The sequence below is a fragment of the Aquarana catesbeiana genome, linkage group LG08, assembly GCF_042186555.1.
Source record: "Aquarana catesbeiana isolate 2022-GZ linkage group LG08, ASM4218655v1, whole genome shotgun sequence".
Taxonomy (NCBI): Eukaryota; Metazoa; Chordata; class Amphibia; order Anura; family Ranidae; genus Aquarana; species Aquarana catesbeiana.
In genome coordinates, this window is record NC_133331.1 from 228,434,768 (window position 1) to 228,452,227 (window position 17,460).

The 17,460-nt window shown below is 39.2% G+C and overlaps 1 protein-coding gene across 1 annotated transcript in view; it reads right to left on the bottom strand.

Annotated features, from left to right (window-relative positions):
* Positions 1-17,460, bottom strand: part of ADAM8 (ADAM metallopeptidase domain 8) — a 57,146-nt gene that overhangs the window by 16,979 nt on the left and 22,707 nt on the right. Inside the window, 15 exon segments of the mRNA XM_073596920.1 lie at positions 3,489-3,606; positions 3,720-3,804; positions 5,172-5,249; positions 6,016-6,199; positions 6,481-6,583; positions 7,140-7,335; positions 7,469-7,558; positions 9,773-9,950; positions 10,082-10,230; positions 10,426-10,507; positions 10,624-10,793; positions 11,524-11,592; positions 11,682-11,747; positions 13,063-13,255; positions 17,284-17,360. Of these exon segments, the coding sequence (XP_073453021.1) occupies positions 3,489-3,606; positions 3,720-3,804; positions 5,172-5,249; positions 6,016-6,199; positions 6,481-6,583; positions 7,140-7,335; positions 7,469-7,558; positions 9,773-9,950; positions 10,082-10,230; positions 10,426-10,507; positions 10,624-10,793; positions 11,524-11,592; positions 11,682-11,747; positions 13,063-13,255; positions 17,284-17,360 (1,838 nt within the window).

Below are 17,460 nucleotides of genomic sequence, written 5' to 3' on the forward strand. Positions count from 1 at the left end.
CACTGTACACACGATAGGATTTTCCGACAACAAAATCCATGTTTTTTTTCCAACGGATGTTGGCTCAAACTTGTCTTGCATACACACGGTCACACAAATCTTGTCGGAAACTCCGAATGTCAAGAACGCGGTGACGTACAACACGTACGACGAGCCGAGAAAAATTAAGTTCAATAGCCAGTGCGGCTCTTCTGCTTGATTCCGGGCATGTGTGGAACTTTGTGCGTCGGAATTGTGTACACACAATCGGAATTTACGAGAACGGATTTTGTTGTCAGGAAAATTTGAGATCCAGATCTCAAATTTTGTGTGTCGGAAGTTCTGATGGAATTTGTCCGATGAAGCCTACGCACGGTCGGAATTTCCGACAAGCTCCTATAGAACATTTTCCGTCAGAAAATCCTATCGTGTGTACGGGGCATGATAGTTTTTTGAAACTATCGATGTCCCCTCGCTGAGACCACCACCCGTGGAAGGGAATTCCACATCCTTGCTGCTCTTACAGTAAAGAACCCTCTACGTAGTTTAAGGTTAAACCTCTTTTTCTAATTTTAATGAGTGGCCACGTGTCTTGTTAAACTCCCTTCCGTGAAAAAAAATTAACCCTATTTTGGGGTCACCAGTATAGTATTTGTAAATTTAAATCATATCCCCTCTCAAGTGTCTCTTCTCCAGAGAGAATAAGTTCAGTGCTCGCAACCTTTCCTCATAACTAAGATCCTTCAGACCCTTTATTAGCTTTGTTGCCCTTCTTTGTACTCGCTCCATTTCCAGTACATCCTTCCTGAGGACTGGTGCCCAGAACTGGACAGGTGCAGCCGGACCAGAGTCTTGTAAAGTGGGAGGATTATCGCTTTATCTCTTGAGTTATTCCCCTTTTTAATGCATGCCAATATTCTGTTTGCTTTGTTAGCAGCAGCTTGGCATTGCATGCCATTGCTGAGCCTATCATCTACTAGGACTGCCAGGTCCTTTTCCATCCTTGATTCCCCCAGAGGTTCTCCCCCCTAGTGTATAGCTTGCATTCATATTTTTGCCACCCAAATGCATTATTTTACAATTTTCTACATTAAACCTCATTTGCCATGTAGTTGCCCACCCCATTAATTTGTTCAGATGTTCTTGCAAGGTTTCCACATCCTGCAGGGAAGTTATTGCCCTGCTTAGCTTAGTATCGTCCACAAATACAGAGATTGGACTGTTTACCCCATCCTTCAGGTCGTTTATGAACAAAATAAATAGGGTGGTCCCAGCACAGAACCCTGGGGGACCCCACTACCCACCCCTAACCATTCCGAGTATTCCCCATTTATCACCACCCTCTGAACTCGCCCTTGTAGCCAGTTTTCAATCCATGCACTCACCCTATGGTCCATGCCAACGGACCTTATTTTGTACAATAAATGTTTATGGGGAACTGTGTCAAATGCTTTTGCAAAATCCAGATACACCAAGTCTAGGGGCCTTCCTTTATCTAGATGGTAACTCACCTCCTCATAGATGGTTAATAGATTGGTTTGGCAAGAACGATTCTTCATGAATCCATGCTGATAATGGTATCATCAGCAGTATTCATTACTAAAATCTTGTATATAGTCCCTAATTATCCCCTCCAAGAGCTTGCATACTATTGATGTTAGGCTAACTGGTCTGTAATTCCCAGGGATGTATTTTGGGCCCTTTTTAAATATTGGTGCTACATTGACTTTTCTCCAATCCGCTGGTACCATTGCAGTCAGTAGACTATCAGTAAAAATTAGGAACAATGGTCTGTCAATTACTTGACTGAGTTCCCTAAGTACCCTTGGGTGCAAGCCATCCGGTCCTGGTGATTTATTAATGTTAAGTTTCCCAAGTCTAATTCTAAGAATTAGACTTGGCTTCCTGTGATGTGTCACGAGGATAAACACTGCAGTTTTGGTTACTGAAGCCCCCCGATTCCCTCGTGAATACTGAGGAGAAGAATAAATTCAATACCTTCGCCATCTCCCCATCCTTTGTAACCAGATGTCCTTCCTCATTCTTTATGGGGCCAATATGGTCTGTCCTCCCTTTTTTACTGTTTAGATACTTAAAGAATCTCATTTTAAAAATGCTAGTTGCCTGGCTGCCATGCCATACAATTCAATGAGCCAGAATAAGTAATAAAGTTCAGACTGCAATCTGATTTTTGTATGTAAAGGCAACACATTTTTTAGTTTTGGATAGTGTAGGAAGGGTTAAAACCCCTATCAAGCATTTTTTTTTTTTTGCTGTCTAGCTCATTAAGAAGATTTCCCTTCATTTCCCTGCCCTGGAAAAGCAAAAGGAAGTGAGTGAAAAGTGAGGGGAATTCCCCTAATCGACAGTTGTCACCAAAACACATGTCCTCAAGGGAAGATTTACCCTCAATTCTAGTTCTGATGACAGCTCAAAATTGTGGATTTCTCATCTTTCTTTCTTGGTGATAATGGTCTTCAGGACAAATGGAGAATTTGAATATTCCTACCAGATGCAGTGATTGTTAGGGTATTCAAACAGCCGTGAGCTGCGTGGCTGCAATAATATAATCCCCAACAGTGTATATTCCACCATCCACACTAATGAAGACTGGAGGAATCCATTGGTGAAAGGAGGAATTTATTTTTCTCTCGTTCAGCCCACCTCTGAACCTCTGGTGCCTATTGGACCGCACAGTAATATTTAGACACCTTGCACAGCTATTTCAATAGGAAAGCGGTGGTAAAACAAGGAAATTGGATGCTGTTTTTTATCAGAATGCAATTTTATTTTTGTGCCCTAAAAAAACGTAACCTATAACTGTTATCCTGTACTGAATTATTTCAGAGCCTGCTCATATGTTTTTTTTTGCTCTGTTGCAGAGATATCAGCACTGCAAGATCTCGACGCCAAAACATAATGATTCACAGGAAACAAGCATTTTTATAGGCAGCTAACAGGACCGAACAAGTTTTAAGTTTTCTGTTTTAACTTTGTTGGTTGCAGGACTTGGGAAAGGTAACAGACTCTAACAGAACATTAAAGACTAGTTTGGGTTGCAAAAAAAACATTTTTGCAAATTAGGGACATATACTAAGAGCAAACAAAGCAACTCAAGGACTCATGCTTCTGGCATTCGTCTAATAGAGTATGATTCTGTATAATGTAATCAATAAATGGTCATAAAGCAGCAACATAAAAAGGCAGTGTGTCCTCAACCCACAATCCTATCACTCTTTTAATAGTTCTTATAGGAACATACTGTAAATACTTTAGAGCAGCTGAATGTTCTTGATTTGCATTTAAATTGCAATCAAATTCTTATCTTGTATACAACTCTCAGAATACCAATTAAAGAAAATATCAAGAAAACAAAACTGCCAAAGTATTCATACTGTATATAAAGGGCCCTCTCCTACACATTTTGCGGAGACAACAAAATGACCCCCATTTGGACATCTATTTTAAATTTCACCAAGACATATATCAAATATTGACAAAGGTTTCACCTCTTCTGTGGAAATTTCCTTTGTCTCCTCCTGTAGTAGAACATTGCTCCAGCAACCATTACAGCAAAAAGACAAACTGCGACTAGAATTCCAACAATGAGCAGCCCTCTTGTCCGATCTGTAGAAAAAAAAAGAAGAAAGTGACTATGTCTTTTGTTTCTTAGCAGAGAATGAGGGCAAGCCAGTATCACAGAGACAAGAAAAATGTCAGAGTGTTTTATGGATTGCTACCTGCAGAATTTTCTGTAAATTTGTGGTCACAGTATGGTGGTGCCCAACCAGGGTCACAATGACACTGTCGCTTATGGTTACAGACCTAGAAAAAAAAAAAAAACACATTTGTGATTTTCAGGCTTATTATTGTGGTGCATAATTCAGTTGAATATTGCAACATGGTACTACAACGCCATCTCACAAGACAACATTATAATTATGTCCTCACACTAGAAGCATCTGTAAGGCCTGGACCCTTGAGTACTGTGAATGAAGCAAGACTTACTGGGGGAGAGTCCAAAGCAGGGCTGATCCCAGGGTCACAGATGCCCGGGTGCAGAAATATTTCTGGCGCCCCCACATGGGGGTGGTCTTCTTACTAACTCCTACTCTTTACAAATATTTCTATGGCCGTGACTCCATCTCTCATACATGTGGCTATTTAGAGTTGTTTTATATTTATATATGACTGGGAGGCGAAGGACATTCCATGGGTCCCCTTTTTTGACAACAAAAAGCAGCATCACTTGGCTCATTAACCCATTCACGCTGATTTAACACAAATATGCGGCCTTCAGCTTCAAGGGGTTGATGCCTGCAGCTGCTTTTAGAGCCGACAGTCGGCTCACTTGTAATAACAACCGATGTGGCTAATCAGATGCTCAGCTGTTATCACAAGCAGCGGGAGGAGACGTGCCCCCCCCCCACCTTCTGCGGCTCGCCTGGGCTCTCCCATCCCACCAGGAGGCCCGAGCGACCAGCCGGCAAGTCCGCCAGCTGGCCAGAGACCCGAACAAAGCCAGGATTGGCTTTAATCGAGTCTCGGATCTAGTAACCCGGAAGCGATGTCACATCTAGTTTGACCAGTGTTTGGACTCGTTTACACAGAGAGGGTCAGATTTACCTGCACAGGTGTTCCATGCACCTTCCTGCAGGCAGTCTCATTGATATCTATAGGGACGCAGTAGCCGCACAAACATAAACGCTGCTCCCTATCTGTGCAGATGCAGGTGAACAGCCCCAAAACACAGACAGTGTGCATTCACGACCGAGCACCTGCACACCCACAAATGTCAAATTAGGAGCAGCGGCTGTGTCCGTGCAGCCAATGCGTCCCAATAGACATCAATGGGACTGCCTGCATAGGGATGCACGGAACATTTGTGCATCCTCGTGTAAACATAGCCCTACCATGGTGTATACATTGATACGCCCCTACAGCAATGTTATTTAAAAATAGAGGTTTTTTTAAATTTTGCAAAATTTTATTTATTGTGACACAAGAAAAACAAATAAAAAAGTTTACATATAAATTGTAAGTAAAGTTATTCAAGTAGAAATTAGCAAGAATAATAATAATAAATGGTGAAGAGGAAGGAGATACATTAGAACTGATTAGGGTTACCTAAGGTTTACCATAGGGGTTAAATAGAAACATAGACAGAAGTTAAATGGAATATATTTACACACCCCTCTGTTGTTGCACTTTGCAGAGCAGTTCTTGTCTCCATACACGGATAAATCCTGGCATTCCCCTTCAAAACATACCTACAACAAAAGAATACTAACTGTTGGTGAGTTGTTACCTACACTTGAGAAATATATATGGCACTTTCCTAGATCAATAATATTAAAACTATTACATTTAAAGTCATAAATTCAAATCATAATTGTAAATAAATTACAATTTGAATTTGTGCCTGGTTTAATTTTTTGAAGGCAGCAGCTTGGATATATGTGCAAATGTAGGTCTTTATTTATGTGTGCGTAGATAGATATACACATACACGCACACGTTTGTGTAAAGACTTAAATTTGCACATATAATATATCAAAGCTGCTCCTTCAGATAATTAAACCAATCACAAATTCAAATTACATAGTTACATAGTAGGTGAGGTTGAAAAAAGACACAAGTCCATCAAGTCCAACTCTATATGTGTGATTATATGTCAGTATTACCTTGTATATCCCTGTATGTTGTGCTCGTTCGGGTGCTTATCTAATAGTCTCTTAAAACTATCGATGCTCCCCGCTGAAACCACCGCCTGTGGAGGGGAATTCCACATCCTTGCCACTCTTACAGTAAAGAACCCTCTACGCAGTTTAAGGTTAAAGCCCTTTTCTTCTAATTTTAAAGAGTGGCCACGTGTCTTATTAAACTCTGTTCCGCGGAAAGTTTTATCCTTATTGTGGGGTCACCAGTACGGTATTTGTAATTTGTAAATTGTAATTTATTTATCATTATGATTTGAATTTATGACTTTCCTAGATCAGTAAGAGCACTGAATGCTAGAAGTGTTAAACATCTTACCATTCCCATGCCACACTTTGTGCCAGTGGGCACCATTCCAGGGTCAGCTGTTACTCCACTTTCCTGATCAGACAGTTCAGCCACTTTGCACTCCTGTCCACCAAGTAATTTTATCACATACTTGTTGTTAGTTATGGGGAATTCTGCTCCCCTTACACAGTGTATTCGACCACATTTGACATCCCTGTAACATAACAATGGCAACTGTATTATTCATCACTCTTGCTCATCACTTTTGCACGCACATCAAAAAATACACACACACACCTGCACACTTAGAGCAAATAATGGTAGTTTTAGTACATAAATTCATATTTCTCTACTGTGTGGTTCTAAATATTAGAAAAACTGTAAAATATTATATCAGTTATCAGCAATGGCTCCTTAGTCACAACCACTATTACAAGATATGTAGGATCTCTGTTTTTCCTGTATCTTATAAAGGATAATACACTGCATACTTACTTTGTTTTACAGCTACTGTATCCATACTCAGTCTTTTTGCAATGCAAGTGCTTATTGCCATGAACATTGTTCCTGAAGCACTCATCAGGTGCAACCTGAGCATCTGGAAGAAAATATTGCCTTGTCAATTAAACCAGTTTATTACTGTAAGGTCATACAAACTTTGCATGGCATGGGCCCAGGAACCGATCCATTAAATTCTAGTATCATGTACACAGTTATGGATCACAAAAAGATCCTGGAATTCAGCCGAAGTCTGGAGTTATCCACATACTTAATACTACAATTTCACCATGCTCCTGGGTCCATCCAGCAATGCTGGAAGCAAACAGCTAAACACCAGTGACAATGTCACCCTATATAAGATGCATATTGAGTACAAATATGTAATAAAATATCACACAATGTAATGCAAAAGTACATGCTTCCAAAACATCTAGTTAACAAGGTTTTATTTTGTTCACTACAGACTATGGCGCATTGCTTTTTTGCTCATGAGATAAAGGTCTATATGTTTATATTGTCCAAATGTAATGAAATTATATGTACAGCTTTTTATTACAAAACTAATACAGAAGCCCATATACTATGACACCAGGATGAAAGATTTGCTAGGTATTCTATCAGTACATATGTCTCTTATAAGTTAGTGATCATACCTGATCCCCAGAGAGTCTTACAGTGCTGACCAAGGGATGGACATAGTCCATTATAACAGTAGCCATTGCCGGAAGAACAAGGAAGCCCATTCTCCTGAAAGGCATCCTCCGGACATTGAGCAGAATTTCCTGTGCAATATTCTGGTAGATCACACTCTCCCTTTCTCTTGCGGCACATTTCCCCAACTGGACGAATCTGACAAAAAGCAGTAGTAACAATCAATTACAAGTCCTATCAAATGTCAAGGAAACATTAATTTTGCAGAAGAAATCATACCAATAATTTAACAATGATCCAACAAAACATTAGATTAGCTTGAAATGTGTACCTTGCACTGCCGACAACAGTCTCCTTGTGCGCACTCTGCTCCCTCTTTCAATTTGCATGTTGTGGCATTACAGCATGTGTTAGTACATTCCTGAAAATTCAAACAAAATAATAATGCATGAAGATATTACTTTCTTTAGAATGCTAAAGCAGATTTACTAAAGGATGTGAGAAATCCCCATTTACGTATTTCATCTGCACATGATTAGATAATGGGAACCTTTTATTGTGTAAACATACTCAAATTCTTAAGTAAATCAGCCTCATTGAGTTTACACAAACTGTCCTAGAGGATTTTAAGTTAAAGCGCTTGTAACCCTAAAAAAAAAAAAATAGATCCTGTTCCTTTAAAGCATGAACAACAGCACAGTGCTTGTGCTGTGTTATTTGGCCCTTTCTATCACCTGAAATACCTGGCTGATCCTGCCTGGTTCTGTCCTCCCCCCTGTAAACTGACCACGGTTTATCATAGCTGCTGAGTCCTGACACAGTGGTCAGTTTACATGCCTCCATCATCCACAGCTCTCCTCTGTCCTCCTCTCCCCCTGCCTCCCTGCCTGTCAGCTCCGATTGCTCCCCGGTCCTCCTTTCCTGCTGCTATCATAACTTAGTGTACATGCTACAATCCCCTCTGTTATAATGATTTGCCCCAGTGTATGTGTTTGTAAAAAATACGCCACTATATACCTTATTTCATAGCGGCGCTCAGCGCTCACGTAACTGGTCGCCTCTCCTCTCCTGGCTGATATCAGCAGGGGATTCTTGGCCCACCCACTTTGCTGTCAGATCGAGAGAGAAGAGAGGTGGCCGGTCACGTAAGTGACGAGTGGCGCTATAAAATAAGGTATATAACGGCGTATTTTTTACAAAACACATACGCTGGGGCAAATCATTTATTATAACAGAGGGGATTGTAGCACGAACACTAAGTGGCTTAACAACCACAAATTGTGGTATGAAGAAAAATTTCTCATTCTTCAGGTAACTATGAATATGGAACAAAAGTACCAAATTTGCTAATTTTCCATTTTCCTTGGATGGTCTATAACACAAGATCCAACATCTGTATGTTCTCTCTACACACAATGGACCTCAGCTGATTACTTTCCCAAGTGATAATTTTGCTATCCATATCGTAATAGAGATATTTTCTAGAATGTCCAGAGTGTCTCTCTTTGTTTAAAGTGGAACTTCACTCTCGTAATCAATATTGACTGTTTTTAATCCTTATGCTGCTAGCACTAGTAAACAGATTGGAACGTATTATTATATTTACTTGTTTAAACTTTTTGTTACTTCCTGGTTTCCAGGCCTAGGCAAATTATGCCATACATCCCAGGAGTCTTCAGGAGAGCAGGATGGGTTGTCTCAGCTAAGCACACCCTCCTGCCTGTGTGCCTGAGCTAAGGGCAGATTGATTCCAGGAAGTAAATGCTACATGAATTGTCAGTTCTTACACAAGATAGCCACAACCATTTTTTTTCCAAAGTGATTTCTAAGCAAAACAAAGCCTGGAGGCATGGATAGATGGGTGAGTTTGCTTTGAATATTAAAAATTAATTTAAGTGGTTCTAAAGCCTCAAGGTTTTTTACCTTAAGGCATTCTATATATAAAAACCTTCTCTACTGCAGGATCCCCCCAGCCCTGCCCCCCCCCCCCCCCCCACACACACACACACACCTTATTTTTACCAAATCTGATCCCACCAAGCAACATGCACGAGAGCAGCATGTCTCACCACTGTCTCCCTCCTCATTGGGCAGATTGATAGCAGCGAAAGCCATTGGATCCCACTCCTGTCAGTTAACTCAAGTGATGAGGGAGCGGGGCCAAGTCCTGCTGTCTGTGTCAATGGATGTAGCAGCGGGGCTCAGGAGCGAGCTTGCACGAGTTTCCTATTGGGGGCACCAGCAAGAGAGGAGGAGCCAGGGGCGCCAGCGGGGGGACCCAAGAAGAGAAGGATCGGGGCCACTCTGGGCAATTCTATTGCACAGAGCAGGTAAGTATAGACATAGTTGTTATTTAAAAAAAAAATCCTATACAACCACTTAAAATAGTGTTCTTGACTTGTGGAGACTCTAAAATGTTGTAGTTAAAGATTCTAAAGGCATAAGTTGACAATTTATGCTGTGAAATAAATGTCTAAATGCCTAAAGTCTTGCATTTTGCTTTCTATACGAGTCATGCTCATATCACACAAAAAAATCTCATAGTGAATAGGATGCTTTATTGTATATGAATATTTTTGTGAATGTATACATTCAATAGTTGTATATATATTCTGGGAATGCATGTAGATGTTACCTCAGGTGTTCCGCAGTCACATTCTTCCCCACTCTCCACAAATTCATTTCCACACACTGGACCCCCAAACAGCTGGGTGCTATCAGGGACATTGGATAGACAGGTAGGGCTAGCACCGCTAAGGAAAGTTTGCAGGTCTTGTTGGCTGCAGCTGCTGAAAATCTTGGGGTACACTATACTGCATATCAGAGGACATAAAAACAAACAAACTTAAGAGTTAATTGCAGACAATATGAAAGTTACATTGCAGGTACACACACTTGCAATGCAAGGAATATTAAAAACACAGAAATTTATGTCAGTACTTACCCAACACTCTTTGACATGACACAGCCTCCTTTGTCCCTGGTGACTGCACAGGTACACTGGGCTACATCTTCATCATGAGACATGCCAAGATTGTGCCCCATTTCATGTGCCATGGTAGAAGCAGCACCAATGGCATTTGTACTGTGGTCCTGGGGTTTTAAATTGAGATTGCAATTAATGAAAGGAAGAGTTTGGTGGCCAAGCAAAGTTTCAGATAAATAAATACAATTATACAGAGAAACAGTCATTTTACGTTTACAAGCCTAAAAAATTCAGCTGTCTGGTAAGGAGATCCAATCTTTGTTGATCATCACAAATTAGACAAATTATATAATGGTACTCACTTGGTTAACAGCTCCAGAATCCCCTGTACACATTGCAAGTTTGGTGGCCAGACCTACAGTGCTCCCTTCAAAGTCCACTCCACTGTAAATATGAAAAACAACACGGGTAGATGTTAACAAGTGTCAAATGCCATCACCAAAAAAAAAAAAGTGTAATTCTGGAGTTGGAACAGTAATCAGTAACATTCTAAATCTTACGTGACAAACTGGGCATTATCATGCATTTTCTTTCGAAGAAGGTCACTCTTGCGCCAGCTCAGGAAATTATCCAAGGTCACACCAGCATTAGAGCTCACTACTATTTTGTCTCGCTTGGTCCAAATTTCCATTCCAATAAGAGCCACTCGGAAATTTAGGGAGCGGTAAAGCTTAAAAAAATAAATAAAAAAAGTATTTATGTACAAACACTAGATTAAACAAAAATATCAGTATTTAGAACATCTATATACAAAACCAAGCTCATAACAGTGGGTTATTTTTATGAGTGAATCTAGTATATGTAAAATAGTATTATAAATAGTATTGCATTCTTTACACAATTTTACCCACCAATGGGTTAGTAATTGAGTTCAGAGAGTCTTGTTAACATCAATTGTATACAGCACATCAACATCCTAGACCTCCCTATACTACACACTGCAGGAAAGCAAAAGAACCTGTCCAGTCCCATCTTCCCACAGCCTCTGATTAAACAATAAATGGGAAAGACTGGAGGCTGATATTAAGACAAATGTGGGTAATTATACTAGTTCCATGTAAAACATTTAAACATTTGTTTAAATTAATACCTGCCATACAAAAATCTAAAAACCCTAAATGTGTATCTTAAAATGTTGTTTTATAAATTGCGTTAATTACACAAATTTATAGATGGATCCATCTAGCCTGAACTGGAATGCTGCAAAATTGTTGCTTCACCATTGCTTTTTTTTATACATAGCGCTAGGGAATCCTTATTACATTTTGCAGGAACAGTTTATAACATACATACATTAGTCATAAAAGAGGTCATCGGCTTGTCTGCATATTAGCAGGAAAATCATTATAAGTGATGGTAATACAACTCCCAATAGCATCTTGACATGCTAAAGCTCCCACCTTGTCTACATGATTAACGATCTCCTTCATGCGGTGTTGGACTGTAGGTATATCTTTGTACTTTAAATACTGCAAAGAAACAGAAACAAATACTATAGAAACCAGTGGTGGAAAGCGATATAATGGTGATGTTGAATTTCTCAAGATCTGTAATTTACCTCCGCGTTGTCAACCACAAGAAATAGTTCCACATATCTGGTACCAGTTTGTAGTGGAGCAGATCGCTAAAAGAGATTTAAAAGAAATGTTTTAATTCACACAATTTTCTGTATTAAAAATATATTGTATTATTGAGTGCAATATATAGATTGATTTGTACCCACTGTGGAATTAAATGTACAGGTGGTGTCAGGAGTTTGGTTCACCCTCTGGTTTGTAAATGTTCTAGGGACTTTGGTGTCGAGAAATCCCCATAATTTCTGACTCTGTTCCAAACACATTGGAGTTTTAAATGTTCTACCCCTCCTGTCTCACTCTTCATATTGGTATGAATTAAAAATCTAGAAGGGAGAGTCCTTAAAGCAGGTTTAAACCCCCCCTAAAAAATATTTTGTAGGTTACTAATACTTAGATGTGGTGGCTGCATCTGTTTAGCCTCTATTTTCAATGGATGATCTAGACAGTAAGTCTGTATTTTTCAACTTCAAACAGCCTAAGCTGTCCAGCAAAAGTGGCATTTTGGAGTGGCATTTCTATAAATCAAGGGTGTTTGGTATGCAACCTGTCAGGATTTTATTGTTGCTTGTGTCCGCATTGGGAAACCTTACTCTCACCTCTTGTCCAAGTTACAGGTGACTGACAGAATAGGAAACAAGGGGAAATCTCCATAATAAAAACACAGAGCATTTGACATCTATAATATATCCATACCATATTGCACAGACATCTATAAGTAACTCTTGTGAAGGGTGGGTGCATGGCTTTATGGTGGTACCATGCTCAATCCAACAATGAAGCGAAAACAGGTTTTGACAGGTTTCTGTTTATCACCTTGAAAAAGAAAGCCTTTTTTTGCATTCAATTTGTATCTAAAGGCATTTTTTTTTGTTTTGTTTGTTTTGGATAGGGTAGAGAGGGATTAGAACACCTCTCGGTTTTTAATGCTGTCTATGTCCCAGTTGTCCCAGAAATTCACCCTCTCTATTTGACCTGTTTATGGCTATCATCAAAAGTTAAAGTAAAAGAAAATCCAAAATTTTGGGTTGGCACCAAAACAGTAACAGAGGGGAAATCCTCCAATGGGGGCACTAGTCCTGCTGAAACCCCAGGATTCCCTCACTTTGGAGGGATTCCTTCTCACTTCTTGTTTTGGCTATGGGACAGGAAGTGAAGGGAAATCACCCCTATGAGGCACAGATGGAAAAAAAAAAAACTGACAGGGGTTATACCCTCCCTTACTCCATCCAAAATGGAAAAAAAAAAGTTTTGCCTTCAGCTACACTTTAAAGGCTGACTGGCAAATCTCCTCAATGGGATAAACAGCATTTAAGATCTTGCAGAGGTTATATCAAGGGAAGCAATGAAAAGACCCAAACTTACCCATGGCTGGGGCTTCAGCATTGTGGCCACTTTTGGTCCATAATCATACACAGTGCTGGTATTGCTGCCTTGACAAGCTCCTCTCTTCATCCGCAGATGTTCATGCTTATAAACAGCATGTGCTCCTTGGTCATCATCAGATCCTGGGAGAGGTTCAATCAAGTACATCTGCCCGTCCACTTGCATAAATCCACTGAAAATATACATGGCCATGAAAATGCTGCAGCTGGAGAGTGTCAGGTATTTACCTACATATTTGTATGTATAACATAGTTACATTTATGGTGGGGGAATTATCACTGAGCACCTGCTTACACAAATATATTAAAAATGTTCAACTTTAAACCTATCCCTTTCTTGCAGCATGTTCACTTAGCTGTAAAATTTGTTCCTCCAAAATATGATTAAATTTGCAGCATATGATATTTTTTCAGAATCCAATGGTGCCGATACTAGTAAACAAAAATCATACAGCTTGTAACCTGCCACAAGCTGAAAATGTAAAGCTGTGAATGTGAAAAAAAAATCAAAATGAGCAGTAGATCCAGAAACACATGCACCTAGACCTTAGGTAAATGTAGACTTTTACAGGAAAACACCCCACTATTTCTGTTGGTTGTTTAATGTGATGGACAGCCTTGCCTGCTAACAAGAAGTCTCCAGAAGTGCGAGCGGCAGGATCAAGTTTGACTTTTTCAGGAAAAGCTTTGATTTGCATACAACTTTAGGAGAGACATATTTATAAAGCAGTGAACATAACAATCACCAAATATTCACTGCTGGTGAATCCTCATGGTGAATGTGTTTTAAATTAGAGGTAATGATTAACAACTTCTCAATGTTAGCTGAATCTCACATTTACTGCTTTATAAATATGGCCCATAATCTACTGACCATTTTTTTCTAGATGTTCACAGAGCACTGGCAGCCATGAATTTCTTTCAGTTTTAACAATTTTGCCTCATGCGGTTTTCTGAGCAATTTTGAGGTTTTACTTTCTTAAAACTCTTATCTGCTATATGAATAATCTTTCTAGCCTGCCTCATATTACCATTTATTGCTTTGGTTTTTTAGTGTCAGAAAATTACAGGTTAAGGTTTATTTGACTGGTACAAAAAATAGCTAAACACACAATTTTAGTATTTAATCTCTGAACTATGTACCGAGAAGTTATTGTAAGCGATGCTCAAAATATTCATTGCACTGGACAAAAATTCAGACTTTGGTCTACTTTATAAAAGAAAAATTGAAGTATTTTAAATAGGAAAATAAATCAGATTTTTAGTAACTTTAAAGCTGTAAATATCCTTTGACTTCTTCTGAGTATACGAGGTGACAGGAAATCCAATTTATATAAATTTCTATGTGTGTTAATATGGTTATTTTTTCTTAGCTGGACATTTTTTTTCAACTAATTTGACCCTTTCTTTGTCTACTGAAAAAAGCACACGCAAGCTATGCGTATCTTACTATGCTTAACTAAATTCCAGTCACACTGATCAATATGAAAGAGCATTTCCTTCCTTCAAATGTACAGACTACATTCTAGATATAGATTGTGATTATCTGTAGCTATGGTTTTCTGCATATCATTACTTATATATCCTTTTTTAAACAACCACTAAACTGTGTAGAAAGAGTAGGGGGATTGATATCTCAGGGCAGGAAATGAAGAATGAGAAATTACCTCCGTAAAGCACATTTCCTGTATGTTATGAGTTTCCCAATATAGACGTTAATAATCTGAAGGCAGGAAGTTATTTTTTATTTTACTTGGTATAATGAATGTTCTTTGAAACATACAAGGCAATATCTTGCCTTAACCAAACAATTTATATCCATTTAAGCGGTTTAAAACTGTAAATGCAAATCTAACAAATAAAAAAACTATTAAAACTCACGTTTTATTAGCTGTGAGATTTTTTGCAGTCAGGGCCTAAAAAACGTATTTAAACTGTACTGTATATTCCAAGTACCACAGTTTATGTAAAAAAAAAAACAAAAAAAAAAAAACATGGTTTATAACAAATTTAAAACACCCAACATAAAGAGGTTTTTTTTTGTCTTTCAGCAAATTATCGATTTCACCCAAAACACCCAGAATTAAGCAGTCCAGGTTATACGGCCAGTACATTACACACCTGCATTTACCATTTGCCCCTAGGATCACTACCATTATCAGTGAATATTACCATGAAAAAAAACAGGCCTTTAGGAGTACACATCACTAGATTGCTAGGCTCCAATGGTGATTTAAACACCTTTAGTTTACTGGCACTCCTCTCCCATTATAAGAAACTGCTTTTAACAGAAAACTACAATGGTTATGAGTCAATCTTATTCTACTGAGTTTTTTCTTTTTTTTTTTCAGTAGATTTAGATAGCGTAGGGAAAAGTGTACATTTCTGTCAATTTTTTATAACTGTTTCTCCATTTTTCCTCATTTCCTGTTCCTGTTGATGTTCGTAGAAAGAATAAAAGGCACGACACTGTCTAAGGTTTTAACCCTAGCACATTCTATTAAAAAAGGGTTTCTTTATTAGGCTGGGTTCACATTTATGCAAATTGGATGCAGGTTTTCAATTGGCATAGCAGGAGATTGTGACCAGCTCTCTATGGAGCCGGTCACATCTCTGCAGTGGCTCCGGTGCAAATTGCACAAGAGTCCTTTGCATCTTTTGGTCCGTTTCAGGTCTGAATTCAGCCCAAAATTTGGGCTGAAATCGGACCTGAAACGGTGAATGGAGACGCACCGGACTCCTGCTGTGAGCCGCTGCGATCTTTAGTGTGAACCCAGCCTAATGGCGCGTACACACGGTCGGACTTTTCGACCGGACTTGTCCGACGGACGCTGACGGACCAAATCCGGCGGACAATCCGATCGTGTGTGGGCTTCAGCGGACCTTCAGTGGACTTTTCCAGTCACAAATCTGATGGACTTTAGATTTGGAACATGCTTCAAATCTTTACGTTGTAACTTCACCGGACCCAGAAATCCGCTCATCTGTATGCTAGTCCGACGGACAAAAACCGACGCTAGGGCAGCTATTGGCTACTGGCTATCAACTTCCTTATTTTAGTCCGGTGTACGTCATCATGTACGAATCCGTCGGACTTTTGCGTGATCGTATGTAGTTAAGTCCGTTCGTTAGAAAGTCCGCCAAAAGTCCGTCGAAAGTCTGTCGGACGGGCTGTTGGACTTTTGTGGCCGAAAAGTCTGACCGTGTGTACGCGGCATTAGTCTTTGCTCCCCCCCGCCTGAAGAAAATTACCCATCACATACTGCCCTGACAATAGTGGAAATCTACTCTGAGGCTCTAGCCCATCTTGCTATATCAAAAACGAAATAAAACTACAAAAGCTAAAGAGATCCTGGAAAATATTAAGAGAATGGAGCTAAGGGCTTCCAGCCAACTGTTTTTTTTTTAGGTCCTAACATTAATATGTAAAGAAAATATATACAAACCCACTATTCATTTCCTTTAAGATTCACAAACTGTTCAAGGAAATGTCGGATATGAACTGAACCTACGTACATGCAAATAGAAGATTGGGGGGAAATGGAACAAAGTAAACAGATAAGTTCTGCTTGGTTTCCTTTAGTTTCTGTAGCTGATTTTCCTGGGCTGTACATTTAAACACATCTATGCACATACATGCACCTAAGCAAAAGTAAAGTAGAGCTGAGCAGTCTGTATCAATACAAGAAAACACATCCTCGTCACCTGCCACTTTAGAGCCCACCTATGGACCACTGGATCTCCCTAGGCATAACCAAGGGAGACATGAAAACAAAAAGACATCTATGGCTGATCAAAGTGGACAATAAAAAGCTGCTTTGGTTTGTTTCAATATAGTCTGATGAACACCAAGCCAATTATTGTGCACAAAAAACTGTTAAAGCCTTCACTGGGATAGCAAGACGTAGAAAAAAAACTAAACTACCATATGCATGAGAAATTGTCAGAAACAGCCCATTTTTACACATCATTCTAAACAATTAGTTATAATTGTACTTAACCTTTCAAATCATTTACATATGTGATCTCAAAATCCTTTTGTCTGCCTGTGAGAACACTGCCTACAGACCTAAATATGTAACCCTATCCAGTGGACTTTCAAAAAAAAATCTGTTTAACACATAGCAGACAGAAGGAATGGATGACAAGATCTCGAATAACCCATGGTAAACATGAAATATGCCACACAGGCAGGCCTTACTTTATTCCTTTACAGAGGTTGATGCTAGCTGATGAGTCATTTTGTCCATCCACATGTCCATGATAAAAGCAGTGCTCCTAATAGACACAAAATATATACATCAAGGGTATTTAAAAAAAAGGCACCTTACATTTGCTTTTATTTTTTGCATCATGACAGAAACAAACAAAAAAAAAA